At 43.8% G+C, this 17,590-nt stretch overlaps 1 protein-coding gene across 1 annotated transcript in view; it reads right to left on the bottom strand.

Moving 5' to 3' along the window:
* The window catches only part of FBXL3 (F-box and leucine rich repeat protein 3), a 28,124-nt gene extending 10,807 nt beyond the window's left edge, over positions 1-17,317 (bottom strand). The window contains exons 1-3 of the mRNA XM_065405621.1: positions 17,188-17,317; positions 12,605-12,971; positions 2,119-2,241 (exon numbers count right to left, since the gene is read on the bottom strand). Coding sequence (XP_065261693.1) covers positions 2,119-2,241; positions 12,605-12,970 — 489 coding nt within the window. The 5' untranslated portion in view covers position 12,971; positions 17,188-17,317. The remainder of the gene's footprint in view (positions 1-2,118; positions 2,242-12,604; positions 12,972-17,187) is intronic.
* Between the last annotated feature and the right edge of the window lie 273 nt (positions 17,318-17,590).

The following is a 17,590-nucleotide window of genomic DNA, read 5'->3' as shown; positions in this document are numbered from 1 at the left end:
TGGTTGATAAAGTTGGCACAACATATTTAGACTTCTGTAAAGTCACACACAACATTCTAATAAAAAAAGTTAGTACTACTACAACAACCCATATATATTGGATTAAAAAATGGCTGATAGATCAAGTAGTAACTGTATACGGAGAATCATCCGCCAATGGGGCGGTTTCTCGTGATGTCCCACAAGGATCTGTAGTTGGCCCATGCTATTCAATAGCAATCAACAGTTTGGAAAATTTATAAAACCATTGCTGGTGAAGTTTGCAAGCAACAAAAATTAGGGTGGGAGGGTAAATAACGATAAGGACAGTTTGGTTCTATATAACTATCTGGACTGAGTGGTAAACTGGGCTCATCTGAATAACACACGTTTTAATACAGCCAAATGTAAGGTCATATATCTAGGAATAAAGATTGTAGGTCCCAAAGATGGGGGACTGTATCTAGGTAATGAATGAGACTGAATGGTGCCAACACAAGCTCCCGGTAAAAATAGGTGATCTGTGAATGTATAAGCAGGAGAATACAGAGTAGATGAAAGGACAAATTATTATCACTATATATGGCATTAATAAGGCTGTGAGTCTGCGATGGAGGTCACGGATGCCGTGACTTCCATGGCTGCAGCAGCCGGTACAGCTGACCCCAGGACCAGTCCAGCACCAGCTACTGTTCAGGCCCCACAGGGGCAGCGGCACCTTAGTCGGGGTATTTATAGTGAAAGTCATGGACAGGTCATGGGCCGTGAATTTTCATTTATTGCCTGTAACCTGTCCATAAGTTTTACTAAAAATACCCATGCCTAAATCTTAGCCTTAAGCATTAGTGACACGGTTACTGCAGTACAATGTCCACTTCTTCTGGTGTTCACCCTTCAAAAAGGGTGCTGAAAATCTGGAAAGAGGTCAGAAAAGAGCCATAAAAATGATTCAAGGTCTGGAAAATCCACTTTATAGTGACATACTAAAGAGTTTGATCTAAGAAAAGGCCAAGATGTGACTCTGATCACTGTCTATAACAGGAGTGGGCAAAGTTTGTGGCCCAAGGGCCACATCTGGGTGGGGAAATTGTATGCAGGGCCATGAATGTAGGGCTGGGGCAGGGGGTTGGGGTGCAGGAGGGACTGCAGGGTGTGGGAGGGGGTGCGGTGTGCAGGAAGAGGCTCAGCGCAAGGGGTTGGGGTGCAGGAGGGGTGTGGGTGGGCAGGGGCTCAGGGTTCCCTATTCCCAGCCAATGGGAGCTGCGGGGGGTGGTGCCTGCAGGCGAGGGCAGTGCACAGAGCCCTCTGCCCACCCCTACCCCGGGCCACAGGGATATGGTGCTGGCTGCTTCCGGGAGCGGCGCAGGGCCAGGGAGCTTGCCTTAGCCCCGCTGCACCATTAGGCTGACAATACTGCGGGCTGGATCGAAAGCCCTGATGGGCCGTATCCGGCCCACGGGCTGTAGTTTGCCCTCCCTGGTCTATAAGCATCCCTAAGGATGGGGAGATTTCCGGTAATGGAAGCTCTTTAATCTAGCAGAGACACAACAAAATCTAATAGCTGGAAACTGAAGCTAGACCAAGTCACACTAGAAATAAGGTGCAAAGTTTTAACAGTGATGGCCATTAATCATTGGAACAACTTACTTAGGGACGCAATGGACTCTCCATTGCTTCAAGTTATGACATCAAAATCAGATATATTTCTACAAAATATGTTCTAGCTCAACGAGAAGTTATTGGCTTGATGCAGGAATTACTGGGTGAAATTCTATGTCCTGTATTATGCAGGTGGTCAAACTAGATGATCAGAATGCTCCTTGCTGGTCTTAGATCTATTTTATATACAGACTGCGCACGTGCGCACACACACCACACATACAAATATTTCACAGATTTTTACACTGAAGCCAATGTATGTTGGGAAAAGATTTGGGAAGTTAAGCAAGTACTGTAACACCCACAAGTTCTAGTCAAATTTAAGTACTGAGTCTCAGTGTCTGCATGTTAAGAGCTCCCAGGAGCAGATGAAGCCACAGAGAACCTACTGCTTTAAATCTATATACTTTCTAAATTATATCAGTATCATGCTTACCACTACAATCATTCAATAAATAAATTAAAACATGCACAAGCTACCTTAGGTAAATCCATGAAGCTTGGTCGAGCGGTTGAAATCAGTCCAAGAGTTTTTAAAGAGCAATTCACAAGTTGTGATAAAATATCACAAGCTGCTTCTGCTGATTCCTTGCTGCTGTCCACCTTAAATGGAAACAAACCATTTATTAGTCCAGGAAAATACCACATCAAGCCAACAAACTTTGCAATAAAGGGGTCATACAGAACAGCTTTCCTTTAATTGCAGTTCTACTCTGAAAAGTGTAAAAATCTGTGTAGGGTCCCATGTGTGTCTTACTAATTCTACACTGAACATTCTCAATGTCTTATCAAAAGTTCAGTCATAGAATCGTAAGACTGGAAGGGACCTTGAGAGGTCATCTAGTCCAGTCCCCTGCACTCATGGCAGGGCTAAGTATTACCTAGACCAGTGGTCCCCAACCTTTTTCATCTGGTGGGCGCCAGACGACGAGCCACAAAGGACCGTGGCGGCGGACAAGCATCCGCCGAAATGCCGCCGACAAGCAGCGCCATCCAGAGGCGTCGCTGCCGAAAATCGGCAGCATTTTGGTGGCAACACCTCTGGATGACGCTGCTTGTCAGCGGCATTTCGGCGGATGCTCGTCCGCCGGCCAGTACGCGGGCACTGCGTTGGGGACCCCGGATCTAGACCATCCCTGACAGGTGTTTGTCTAACCTACTCTTAAAAATTTCCAATGATGGAGATTTCACAACCTCCCTAGGCAATTTATCCCAGTGCTTAACCACCCTGACAGTTAGGAAGTTTTTCCGAATGCCCAACCTAAACCTCCCTTGCTGCAAGTTAAGCCCATTGTTTCTTGTCCTATCCTCAGAGATTAAGAGGAATAATTTTTCTACCTTTTATGTACTTGAAAACTATTATGTCCCCTCTCAGCCTTCTCTTTTCCAGACTCAACAAGCCCAATTTTTTCAGTCTTCCCTCATAGATCGTGTTTTCTAGAGCTTTAAATCATTTTTGTTGCTCTTCTCTGGACTTTCTCCAATTTGTCCACATCTTTCCTGAAATGTGGCGCCCAGAACTGGACACAATATTCCAGTTGAGACTTAATCAGCGTGGAGTATAGCAGAAGAATTACTTCTCGTGTCTTGATTACAACACTCCTGCTAATACATCCCAGAATGATGTTCGCTTTTTTTGGAACAGCGTTACACTGTTGACTCCTATTTAGCTTGTGGTCCACTATGACTCCCAGACCCCTTTCCACAGTAGTACTTCCTAGGTAGTCATTTCCCATTTTGTATGTGTGCAACTGATTGTTCCACCGTAACTGGAGTACTTTGCATTTGTCCTTATTGAATTTCATCCTATTTACTTCAGATAATTTGTCCATATCATTTTGAATTATTATCCTACGCTCCAAAGCACTTGCAACCCCTCCCAGCTTGGTATCATCTGCAAACTTTATAAAAGTGTACTCTCTATGCCATTATCTAAATCATTGATGAAGATATTGAACAGAACAGGACCCAGAACTGATCCCTGTGGGACCCCACTCGTTATGCCCTTCCAGCATGACTGTGAACCACTGATCATCACTTGCCATTACATGCAAAGTTAGTCAATACAATAAAGCACCCCAGCCAGTCTACTCTCTTACAAAATCCAACTTGCATCAAGTAATAAACAAGCCAATTCCCATACAGTCTCAAATCCTATCCCATTTCCTTTATATTCTCCTCCTCATGGAAATTCCTAGAAAACATACGCACCTGACAGCATGCCACAAAGTCCAACAGATGTGGGCTATTTCAGATCCAGGGATTAGCGCCACAAGAAAGGGAAAAGAATTCCAAATCTGAAGGTGTGCCTCATTGTGAATGTCCTACTGGTAGATCTCTCCCATGATTACAAAAGGAGTCAGTCAGTCTGAGCACCTCTGCTGATCTCATCTGTGGGAGCACTGCTTTGGGAAAAGGCTTCATTTCAATTGGGCAGATATCAGGGTCAGTTAGGACCTTGCAGGATGAAATCCAACACCTAAATTGTACTTGAAAGTCAGCTAGCAAGTAGTGTGGATAATACTGGGGTCAAATCCTCCTGCCAACACCACCATTCAGTAAGTGGGTAGTTGTATTCTGTGACAGTTTCATCTTCCAAAAGAGACTTATATTGCAGTGGTTTTCAAACTTTTTTTCCTGGAGAAAACTATTGATACCCGTGACCCAACAGAGCTGGGGATGAGGGGTTTGGGGTGTGGGAGGGGGCTCTGGGCTGAGGCAGGGGGTTGGGGTGCAGGAGGGGGTGAGGGCTGCGGGGTGAGGGTGCAGGCTCTAGGATGGGGGTGGGGATGAGGAGTTTGGGGTGCAGGACGGGCTCTGGGTTGGGGGGGGGAACTCAGGGCTGGGGCAGGGGATTGAGGTACAGACTTACCTCCGGCAGCTCCCGGTCAGTGGCGCAGAGGCAGGCTTCCTGCCTGTCCTGACAGCTCAGACCGTGCTGCGCCTGAAGCAGCCAGCAGCAGGTCTGGCGCCTAGGCGGAGGCGCACAAGCGGCTCCGCGCGTCTCTCGCTTGCAGGCACTGCCCCCCAGCTCCCATGGGCTGGGAACTGGTCAATGGGAGTGTGGAGCTGGTGTTCGGGGTGGGGGCAGCGTGTGGAACCCCGTGGCCCCCCCTGCCTAGAAAGAAGCTGGACCTGCTGCTGGCTGCTTCCGGGGCACAGCATGGTGTCGGAACAGGTAGGCACTAGCCTGGCTTAGCTGGGCAGCACCACCAACGGGACTTTTAACGTCCTGGTCGGCAATGCTGACCAGAGTGACCCAGTGCCTTACATGCCACGACCCAATACTGGGTCGTGACCCAAACTTTGAAAAATGCTGTTATATCGTAAGACCAATCTAGAGAACACTACAGTAATCTTACTTCCAAGTGACAGACATAATATCAAGAACTGCATGTGAAAGAAGAGTGGATCCTCTGGTCAAGTGTAGATAGGAAAAAGAACAGGAGTACTTGTGGAACCTTAGAGACTAACAAATTTATTAGAGCATAAGCTTTCGTGGGCATTCATATGCATCCGAAGAAGTGGGTTGTAGCCCACGAAAGCTTATGCTCTAATAAATTTGTTAGTCTCTAAGGTGCCACAAGTACTCCTGTTCTTTTTGCGGATACAGACTAACACGGCTGCTACTCTGAAACCTGTAGATAGGAAAAAGCTTTCCTGGCCACAACTGCTATTTGATCATCTAAATGCAGCTGCTGTTCTCAAATTCTTAAATTAAGAATTTGAAAAACAATGGGCGCACATCCTCAAATTAACCAAGTTGATAAGACTATAGCTATAGCTTTCATCCCCCCTCCCCCAACCTATCCACATCAGTATCTTATCTGAATTAGTCACATTTTGTTCTTATGCATGCCATCAGACACTGGGTAAGAGACTCAGTCCCCTTTGTCTGAGATCAAGTAAGATGGAGACAAAGTGGAGTATAAACACTAACCCATACCTCAGCCTCTCAACAGCCCTATACACACACACACCACTCTTTTTAGTATGTGTGTGTAACAAGATAAAAAACTGTGGCACCTCTGGTGAGAGGACCCTCATACATTTACCCAATACAACCACCTGAAGGAACCAAGCCAAACAAGTGCTGACCTATCCATCCCTGCATGTTGCCTGAGCTAAGGCAGCTCCACCCATCAAGCAATAGTATCAAAGAAGTAATTACATCAGACACATGTTCATTATCCATAGCTAGGAGAATATAGAATCAGGGAAATGTACAGCTGGAAAGGACAATTCATTTAGTCTACCCGCCTCAGCTAAGGCAGGATCAAGTATACCTAGATCGTTCCAGACAGATGTTTGTCTAAACTGTTCTTAAAAACCTCCAAAGACAGAGATTTCACCCCATGTAACCTGTTGCAATGCTTAACTATTCTTATAGTTGGAAAGCTTTTCCTAACATCCAGCCTAAATCTCCCTTACTGCACCCTAGACCCGGGGTGGGCAAACTTTTTGGCCCGAGGGCCACATCGGGGTTGCGCAACTGTATGTAGGGCCAGGTAGGGAAGGCTGTGCCTCCCCAAACAGCCTGGCCCCCTCCCACTTCTCGCCCCTGACTGCCTCCCTCAGAACCTCCAACCCATCCAACCCCCCCTGCTCCTTGTCCCCTGGCCACCCCCTCCCGGGACTCCTGCCCCCTATCCAACCCCTGTCCCCTGACTGCCCCGACCCCTATCCACACCCCTGCCTTAAAATGCCTAGTGCTCTCTCAACTTTTCCTCAGATGTTTTCTTAACTTCTTATTTTTGGACTTTCAGTTTGTTAACTTTTCTTACAGTGTGGTGTCGAAAACTGGACATAGTACTCCATCTGAATCCTCACTAGTGCCAAGCAGAGTGGCAACAATTGCCTCCTGTGTCTTACATACAACACTCCTGTTAATACATCTCAGAATTAAACTAGGTTTTTTGGAATTATTTGTTCTTGACAAATCCATGTTGGCTATTCCCTATCACTTTATTATGCTCTAGTTTTGAACAGAGATGGTCAACAAATGTAACAAGTAGGTATGTATATCTTTATTTGCATACCAGGCCATCAACCTACATGGCAGTTTACAAAGCACATTAAACAAGTTAAAAGACACAGTCCTTACCCCAAAGACCTTGCAATTTAAACTGACTAGAAAAACATACAGAAACACAGAAAGAAGAGGAGCGTTCCCACTCATTAAGCCTCTCCCCCAGTACAAAGAGAAGAGATGCATAACCATTAATCCTCTCCCTTAATAAACAAAGATTTCAGATACAGGTTATGTCTACAGTTCAGTCGACTTAATTAACTCGACGATCATCCACCACTGTAATTAAACTGCTTTTGTATGTCCACACAATGCTCCTTGTGATGGCAGAGCACATCCACCGTTGGTGCTCTTGCATCGAGAGAGCAGCGCACCATTGGTAGCTATCCCATTGTGCAATTCACCACCATCTGCTGCTGGATGCTCTGGGAAGGGATCACAGTGCCTCATGGGGGCAGGCTTACCATCCCATGATGCAGTTTTCGCCATCCCATCATTCTATGGGCTTCTGTCTATGTTTTGCGCTGTTCAACAGCCCCAGTAAATTGTGTGCCCGTTATCTGTCTGAAAGCATGGATCCCGCACAGCTCTCCTATCTTGTGATGAGCGTCAACACAACGCAGCTGATCCTGCATTATTTCATGAGCTGCAAATCTGATGATGACGACACAGTGGTGTCTGCCTTGCTGCATGCAATGGAAAGAAACAATTCAAGATTGCTGTTGGCATTCAAGAAGCAGATGCACATGGTGGACCATTGGTACGGGGCTTGGGAAATAAGCTCCAAGTGGTGGGATTGCATCGTAATGCAGGTATGGGATGATCAGCAGTGGCTGCAGAACTTTCAGATGTGCAAAACTACCTTCCGGGAACTGTATACTGAGCTCACTCCTGCCCTCTGGCCCAAGGACACCAAAATGAGAGCTGCCCTCACTGTGGAGAAGCGAGTGGTGATCACTGTGTGGAAGCTGGCAACTCCTGACTGTTACTGATCACTCGCGAAGTCCATCATGAGGGTTCCAGTGATGCAAGTGTGCAGCACCATTAATCGCCTCCTGCTATGAAGGACTGTGACTCTGAGCAATGTACGGGAAATAGTGCATGGCTTTGTGGCAATGGGATTCCCTAACTGCAGCAGTGCAATAGATGGCACACAGATCCCCATTTTGGCCCCAGACCGGCTTGCTACACAAAAAGGGCTACTTTTCTATGATATTGCAAGAGCTGGTGGATGACCATGGTTGTTTTGCCGACATCAATGCGGGATGGTCAGGGAAGATGCACGACACACACATCTTCAGGAACACTGGCCCGTATAGAAAGCTGCAAGCAGGAACTTTCCAGACCAGAAGATTCCAATTGTGATGCTGGGAGACCCAGTCTACCTCTTGCTGCCATGGCTCATGAAGCCTTACATCAGAAACCTTGACTGCAACAAGCAGCGCTTCAACAACAGGCTCAGCAGGTACAGAATGACCGTTGAATAGGCCTTCGGCAGATTAAAGGGTCACTGGTGCTGCCTTTTTGACAGGTTAGACCTCAATGAGGAATATATTCCCATGGTCACAGCAGCCTGTTACATAAATTACATAACATTTGTGAAGCTAAGGGGGGGAAAAGTTTCACGGGGTGGAGTGTCAATGTGGATTGGTTAGCGGCTGCTTTTGAGCAGATAGATACCATGACTATTAGTGGGCCTCAACAGAGGGCTATTCGAATCAGGGAGGCTTTGAAGGAGCATTCTGACAATGTGTCTTTCTGTAATGCTTTAATCCAGGCATTGCTTTCTTGCACTGTAGTATGACCCTTGTAATGACTGCTGTATGTGTGTTAATTTTACTCTGCAAATGCACCGATTGCTACTGAAATTCATATACAGTAGCAACCACCATGTGTAAGAGACAAAGATTCATTTTCTTTTTATAAGTTAATAAAAATGTAACAGCTATACAAATATTTCTATTTTCTACAAGGGACATGAAAATGAAGAGCACTTTTTGAAATGAGGGTCTCACAGCTGGGTATATGTCCAGTTGTAATTCTGAAACGTGTCCCTAAGGGTGGAGTGCATGGGGTACTGCAACAGCCCTGAAACATGTAAGGAATGTGTGTGGGGATTTGGGAAGGGCATGGAAAGCAGTTCCGCATGGGCTGCAGGGGGAGGTGCGAGCAAAGAGGTGTTCCACCTGCAGCACAATCAGGGAACACTCGTCCAGGTGGTGGTTTTTTTTTGTTTTGTTTTTTTTAAAATGTCGGCATAGCAGGAGAGTTAAATGGGCAGGAGAAGCATTGCAGTACACCTTCACTGTTTTGTTGACAAAACTGTGTAGTGTACACACTGCCATAGACCATTCTATAGCTGATCTCTCAGTCCTCATTCTCAAAGGAAAGACAAGCCTGGGAGCTTAAATTCATAACTTTGTCTCTATTCAGTCCATGATTTTTAGTGTCTAGCATTGTTGTAGTAAGCCATAAATCCCATCTATAAACTCCTACTAACCCCCAACCTGTCTTCTCTCCCCTCCCTATGACTGGAGGAGTGTTACCTTTATTTTTGCCGATTGTTAACTGCACTTCCTGCCAGGATGCTAATACATACTCTCAAAAGAACTCCTGTATATGGTCTGGGAAAGACCATATAAGAAGTGTTTACCAGTAACTGTAAAACTGATATTTAACAGATAGCACAGCAGCATGTAAACAGAGGGAAGGGGGAAGAAGAGGGAGGCCTGAATATTTTTTGGTAGTGTTATTCAGTTCAATACAATAACCTTGTAAAAAAAATAGCTAGGGAAGCAAAAAAAAAAGCTAGCAAGAGCTTTTTATAAGAATATTTTAATAAAATGAGCATGTACTATTTAAAGGTTGTCTATCACATACAGTACTTTTTAAAAATTGGCTCAAATTTTTTGAAATTGACTAATGTCCCTTTAACTCAGCATGACTGCTTAGCAACCTCTAAATCGGAGAAGCCTAGCATAGATATAGCCAGGGGTTGCCAGACAAGATTGATACACAACGGAAAACTAAGCAAGAATTGCCTACTCCCCCCCCCCTCCCCCCCCCTTTTTTTTTTAAATTAACAGTGTTGAAAATGCAACTATTCTAATCACCAGTTGTCTAGTTTTCCCAACTAATCTCACATTTTTGTTTTTTGGAATATAATAAATAATAATAATTAATGGAGATATCCCATCTCGTAGAACTGGAAGGGACCTTGAAAGGTCATCGAGTCCAGCCCCCTGCCTTCACTAGCAGGACCAAGTACTGATTTTGCCCCAGATCCCCAAGTGGCCCCCTCAAGGATTGAACTCACAACCCTGGGTTTAGCAGGCCAATGCTCAAACCACTGAGCTATCCCTCCCCCCCCTAATATCACTTAGATGACCCTTCTGCATTCACTATTTGACTATTAGTGGTCTTTACCTAAGCTACACCCACAGCTTCAAACACAGTCCAACAGGTACAGTGCATGTGGCTAACTAGTCTTCCTTAATTCTCCTTAGCCTTATTTAGAAGGAATGCAGGCAGGCAAGAAAAACAGCATCTCCCATGGATTCAGAGCTTAGGCTCTCAAAAGGTAAAATCATCATCATCTGGGAATACATTAGTGGCACAAATTAAAACACTGGCCTTTGCTTTTGCCCATTTACATTAAACTCAAATAAGAGTGGCTGTTAATTGTCATTTTGGTGACCAACTACAGAGCAAATATGCAGTGATAAATGTATTATACAGGCTAGAGCAGGGATACATAGCCAAAGTTTGAGCAAGTTTCCTCCTGGTACTCTGCCAATACATCACAATTTTGACTTGGAACCGTGCTATGTTCCAATTCATATACACCTCTACCCCCGATATAACGCGACCCGATATAAACACGAATTCGGATATAATGCGGTAAAGCAGTGCTCCGGGGAGGGCGGGGGGGCTGCGCACTCCGGCGGATCAAAGCAAGTTCGATATAACACGGTTTCACCTATAACGCGGTAAGATTTTTTGGCTCCCGTGGACAGCATTATATCGGGGTAGAGGTGTACCACAGCAGAAACTGCAAATACTGAACTGAGCCGAGTTGGGTGTTTTGGTTACTACCCCAATCTAGGTCAAAATTTACTCAGTGCCAAGTTTTTAAATTTTATTTGTATGGAAAAGAAGGAGAGGCAAACTACACACAAACACATCCACATGCCATTTTGAATGGGATTGGGGAAGAGAAATATGCCAAAATTTTAGGCAAAAGATTTGAGTTTCTTGTGGCTACCAATCCAGTTAGTCTTCTGTAGATAGTCTTAGGATGGAGATACTATGGTTACTAAAGGAAAACTAAGGCTGCACTCTTAGACTATATCTACACTAGCAAGCTTACAGCGGCACAGCTGTACTGCTGCAGCTGTGCCGCTGTAAGATTTCTTGTTTAGCTGCTCTATGCCGACAGGAGAGAGCTCTCCCATCGACATAATAAAAATACCTCCCTGAGCAGCGGTAGCTATGTTGGCAGGAGAAGCTCTCCCGTCGACACAGCCCTGTCCACACCAGCACTTCTGTTAGTGTAACTTATGGTGCTCAGCAGAGTGTTTTTTCACACCCTGGGCAACATAAGTTACACCAACAAAAGTCGTAGTGTAGACATGACCTACAGTGGCATTGCTGTAATGCTGCTGTGTAGACACTCACTACAGCAACAGTAGGGGGTTCTCCCATAGCTGTAGTTAATCCACCTCCCAGAGAGCGGTAGCTAGGTTGATGGAAGAATTCTTCCATTGACCTAGTGCGGTCTACAGTGGGGGTTTGGTCAGCATTGCTATGTTTCAGGGAGGTGGATTTTGCACACCTCTCACACCTAGCCATGATAATATAAGGTTTCAGTGTCGACTAGCCCTAAGTAATTCCTCTGTTTTTGATACACCTCTCCAATTTCTAGGTCTTCCCCTTTCTTTTATATTTCATTCCTGACACCTTTTCTGCCAGTCTCTCACTCATTTTTGCATTTTACTGCCACATCCCCTATTTCACTCTGTTCCTTTTTCCATTCTCATTTTCCCGTCTGTATGCATTTTTCTGTTTCAGCCACCCTCCTTTTCACGCTCTGTCATATGCTTCTTCCTTTCCCTGTTCATCTATTCATCCACCTCAATAGGTCAATATCTCTGCTACTGTCCAAGCACTTCCTGCTTGGGCTAGGTCCCAGAAGAAACATTATATGCAGGAACCCAAGTGTGATTTTCTGTGGCCGCAGGCCAGAAAATAAGGGGGGGGGGGAAAGGGGATAAATACATATTCTGATAAATCCACCAATCACTCCTTGCCAATTCTCCACACCAAATAATCTCCTCCCTGTAATACCACTACAGAAACTACACCTTTCATTTGACAAGTCAGTATATACTTTATGTTATTAATCCTTTTCCACTCATTATGTTCTTTTCTTCAAAATGTTTTCCGTGTAGAACAGACACATAAAAATCACAACTACTCATATCACTTTATACTGACAATATTCTGATTAGGATGGTCTTTTAACTTTGCACTTACAGGCATTTAAAATAGAAGTTGCTCTTTTAAGTGAATTAGGAAACGTCATTATGCTAAAATGCTTTGTTCACAACTATGGATAGTCATTGTTCACTTAATCAATAATGCTAAGTTTTTTCAATTATTGCTCCTTGGATAAATGAAATCTCTTACAACTCATACTATAAAAATTTACCTGGATAACTATGAAAGCTATCAAGAATGTGAAAGCTATCTTGGAGTATTAAAGAAATACTATTTTGTTATCTTCAGCCATGTCATAAAAATAAAAAGGAGTTTTAAGAATTCTTTAAATTAAATAGAACTGCAGTAAACTTGTTCAATTTCAAACCTTATGTGAAATGCAAATCATTTTTTTTTTAAATTACTCATTTTCAAAGATAAGAATGTAAAAGATGTTACCTTGAAGCTAACATACTGTAGATGATTGGAATGCCTTTTAATAATCTGATTGATAAGCTCAGGATGCGTAGCCCTCAAATAAGATGTAGCTGGTTGATTCAGTTCAAACTCAAAACATCTCCAGAGATCAGGCATATGAAACACCTGATTCCATCTTCGGCAGACTTGTGATGCATGAGCACGATCAAGAAGAGGCAAGTACTGAAACACCTGCAGGATAATGTCTGGAAGGAGGTTACCCCAATCAGGACTCAGAGAGATTTCAGTGGATTCTTCATCTGCAGTCTTCTGTTTCTTAGATTCTCCTCCAATCTCTTCCTCTGATGAACTATTGTTAGCCTCACTATTTTTTCTTCCTCGTTTCATTCTATCAAAATAAGAAAAATGTATTACTCTACATACATCCACAGAATATAAAGACATTAAGTACTTACAGCACATTGGGGTCCTGGTCCCAGGCACCATGAAAATACAAATCACGGGATATAATTTTCACCAGATAATAGTTTCCTCCTACATCAATGCAAAGACAAAACTAAAAAATGTGGAAAATGCTAAGGTGAAACTGAATTTTTTTTCAAAATAGGAGCTATCAATCCTGTGACAGCTTATTTCTATGCTACCTAATGGGGTTTCTTTTCTTTTGTAAGTCTGAAAGAGAAGTCATCTTGGATATTATCTTACCATATGAAAGCATTGTACCTTCTACTGTTATAAGTAACATTTAAGAGTAACAAAAAGGTTAGAGAAAAAACTCTTTTCAAAGTGTTTAATTCTGGGTTTGATAGCCAATTTCCCCATTTTGTGAAAGGTCAGTTGCGCTTTATGTCTCACTACTAGCATGAAGACATTATGTGTGTACTCTTCCTCAGACCCTACAAGAGACACTTTATCAGCAAGAGCTGTTGCTCTTGCAGATCCCCTCCCACATCAACGAGTCTCAATCCTGACTTCACCACCACATTTTAGGGTGAAAAAAAATTGTTCTGGTTCCAGGTCCATTCAATTGGCACCTTCTTTACTGAGACTAAGAAGGGTGATAATTAGTGCTAACTTCTAAACTGCTAAATAGCTACATTTCATGAATACTAGTGAAGTTTAATTCTTGGGCTAAACATCTGGATAAGCATCACAGTTTATATTCCAATTAGTTCTTCAAAATGTTATTCTATTAAGTTGAATAAATGTGATATGGCAAACAGGTACCCAATTCTCAACTGTATGCATTTCTTCTAAAACATGGTGTTATGCAAGTTCTACCTTGCTTTGCCTATTATAGGGGAAAATAATAAATTAAGAAAATAAAGTTGTTATGGACAGGGATAAAATTTAGGGTCAGATTTTGTAAACCCATTTAAAAATAACAACATTTAGGATGTTTTTATGAGTTAGAAATGTCAAGTTCAAAACCAAAATTAAAACCGTTTGTGCCCATAAATCCTTTACTTTTACTTTAGTGCTTTGATGTATTAAGGTAGCATAATGAAGTTAAAAGAAAAAACAAAAAAACACAACAAGCATTTGTCACAAACATCAAGTCCTGACTTCAGCAGTCTGTCAAAGACTTGGAACATGAGATCACAGTAAACTTACACAGCCTTGTATAATATCCCATTCCCAGTCCTCCATATACAGGGGCAGTCCTACAGGAAGAACTTGGTATTTATAACCTAAAAACCCCCAACCCCAAAACGTTCTGTGGTTTGAGCATTGGCCTGCTAAACCAAGGGTTGTGAGCTCAATCCTTGAGGGGGCCACTTAGGGATCTGGGGCAAAATCTGTAAAAAGACAGACAACTTCATTCAGAAAATGAATATTCAGGTAGTATGGCTAAGGTCAATAATATATTGTCAGTTTGAAGCTTGGAAAGTTACTTGTGCAGTTCCCAACACACTTTCATTTGCTAAATGTTTCACCAAACTGCATTATAGAAGAGCATTATAGCTGACAAAAAAAGTGAAACATTTATCACAGTTGCTAGATGCCATATTTTACTTTATTAATCCTTTTGTGCTAAGGAATATTCATCGCTCCCTTAACTACATTTCCTAGCTAATCTCCTCTTCCCATCACAACCCTATTATTCATATAGTTATTTTTGAGCATAAGTCAAAGTAACAGAGAGAAAGTATGGTCAGACACTCTGTTTGTAATATGAAATAATCAAATTTGAACACATACTGACAAGTAGCATTTCCATGTCCTTATCCTTTCAATGTCCCTGTTCTATCCCAGATCTGGCAGCATTCACAGCACAAGCTTATTTTGATAAAGCATCACTGCATGAGAATGTGTGTGTACTTATTTAATTTATCCCTAATGATCCATAAACTCATGAACATAAGCGTGCAGAAAGTCATTACTATTATGCTGCAATAGGCTATTCACCTGAAATTTCTGACCAAGCTGCAGATGGCTTTTTATTTGTACAGAAGGAAGCAAAGGGATCAGCATAGTAATGAATAATGTATTGGCATCCAATCCATAGGGGAGCAAAAACTTGCATTCTGCAACTGTATAGGCAGGTTAATTAAAATTCAGGTCCAATCAAGGTTAGATTAACTGCCACAGAAGCATCACATAGTCAACAGGGCACTTCTACTAGATTGCCTGAAGTGTCTCTATATAGAGAATGTGGTTGAGTGCCAATCTACTCACTGGAGGGGCTGATGGTGCTCTGATTCTCTATTTTCCAGCCACAAGTGTACCCTTGAATCTATATGCCACAGACAGGAGTGGCAGAAGGAAACAAAATTAAATTCTGAAAACTCTCAATTACTGAAATCTATGGTGCACACAGAACTGAACATAGACAGTAATCATGATTTTGCACTTGAGCACACAGTTCATTAAAAGAATATTTTTTGAAACAACAGAACGTAGGAACAGATATAATTTTCATTTTATACATGATTAAGGTATCAGGACTTTTTTAAGTAAGTGTAGGCTGCAATATGGAGACCAGTTCCAACAATAAATTAATTAAAAAAAAAAAAAAAAAAAAGTAATTTGTCCACAAAAAAGATCCAAAGCCAAAGAGGATGCCATTAAGAAACACAAGGCCATTCTTCCTGCAGACTAAATTTAAGAAAAAAAAATTAAATAGTCAGGTAATTAACCGAACTTGGCCTTGTGTTTCTGAAATACCAAGTACTCCACCATATTGAATACCGAAACAATTACAGACAACAGCAAACAGTGAAAGGCAACAGTGGACACAGCGGACAACATTTTCACGATTAAAAAAAAAAAAGTCGCAACATGGGTGTCACCATTTGAGTAAACATTAATAGATGAACATTTTCCATATGCTTAAAGTACCAAACCTTACTAATAATACTCTCCAGCTTGCCTAGGACACAATATGTCACTGACAAGTTCTTTCCAAATCACAGCCTGTAATGAACTTGGCTGAAAAAGATACACCTCTACCCCCATATAATGCTGTCCTCGGGAGCCAAAAAATCTTACTGCGTTATAGGTTAAACCGCGTTCTATCGAACTTGCTTTGATCCACCGGAGTGCGCAGCCCCGCCTCCCCGGAGCGCTGCTTTACCGCGTTATATCCGAATTCATGTTATATCGGGTTGCTTTAAATTGGGGTAGAGGTGTATATAGTATAAAACCAGCCATAACAAAGTGCAGCTATAGAATAAATTTAGCTTCATTTAATACTTTTCTGCTTATCTGATTCATCAAGAGATTTTCTCAAGAGATTTCTCAATACAGACTAGCTTATTTGGCACCCGCGATTTTCCCAAACGTCAAGTTTGGGCATATCCTTGCTTGCAATGCAATCATACTCCAAAACAATTATGCAGTTCAGTCATTAATTCAGATGAGAAATAAGTAGATGTTTAACTTTCACGTTTTGAATGTTGGGAAAGGTACAGACACAGTACAAGCCTACCAATGATAGTTAACGTTTTAATGCAAGACTACTTCTTTCATATGAACAAACCGAACAGATTTGTTCATATGAAACAAACAAAAAGCTGGCTGTTTTGCCTGCATTTGGGATGAAGCATTAAGAGTGCGTGGAAGAGAAACAGAACAAGGGCTGGTGTGCTAACGTCTGGGTCCGCGACAGTCAGGGCTTCATCTCTTGGAACACCTACAACTACAGCTAGGAAAGTTTATTGTTGTTCTTCAATAGGAAGCAACATCAGTGTACGGGATGCTTTGCAAATAAACAGAAAAGGGGCCCTGCCTCAGCTCGCTTATAACAGCTTCTAGCCGGGCTGGCGGCCCACAGGTGTCCGTGTGCATCACCGGGATGCGCATGTTAGGTACGGCCAAGCGCCCCCCGGAGTCCCTCTGGCTGAAGGCAGGACGGACGGACTGACAGCGAGCCCGGGGGGGCGGGCAGACCAAGCTACGCCGCGCCAAGCACTGCATCTCCGCTATGTGCGGACTCACACTCCGCGGGGCCGGGCAGAAGAGGGACCTGCCAGCACCGAGGTCTGGCTCGCTCTACCCCCTTCACTGCCCTGGGCAGCTGGGAGAAAAAGACAGCTCCATCACCCCACCCCCCATCGCCTGCCTGCCAGCCAGCCCCTCCCCTCAGGGCCCCAGCCCCTCACCTGGCGGCGGCTCCCTGCTGCGTTTCACGCTAACCCGGACCCGGGCCACACTGGCGCCTCCGCTCCCACCACATCAGCGGCTCTGGCAAGCAGCGTCCCCCCGCCGAACAGGCTTCCCGCGGCGGCTCCGACTCTGTCCTTTCGCTCCCTCCGCCCCCTTGTTTATTTCACGGCAGCGGAAGCTGCTCCGCACGGAACCCAAAATGGCGGCGACTTGCCCTAGTTGCCTTGCGCGGCCTCGCGAGCGCGCCTGGCAACAAGCCCCGCCCCCTGGGGGGCTGTGGCGGAGCGAGCAAGAGAGAAACCCCGCGGCTGTCGGTCGGTGGGCGCGTCACTCCCTCCCAACGGCCGCCGACGAGCCGTTGCCCGGGTAGCGGTCTGACTTCGCTATCGCTGCCAGTCC

Source organism: Emys orbicularis, chromosome 1 (assembly GCF_028017835.1).
Source record: "Emys orbicularis isolate rEmyOrb1 chromosome 1, rEmyOrb1.hap1, whole genome shotgun sequence".
NCBI classification, from domain to species: Eukaryota; Metazoa; Chordata; order Testudines; family Emydidae; genus Emys; species Emys orbicularis.
Note: the sequence above shows the minus strand (reverse complement) of the source record. Positions and strands in the feature narration are given on the sequence as shown.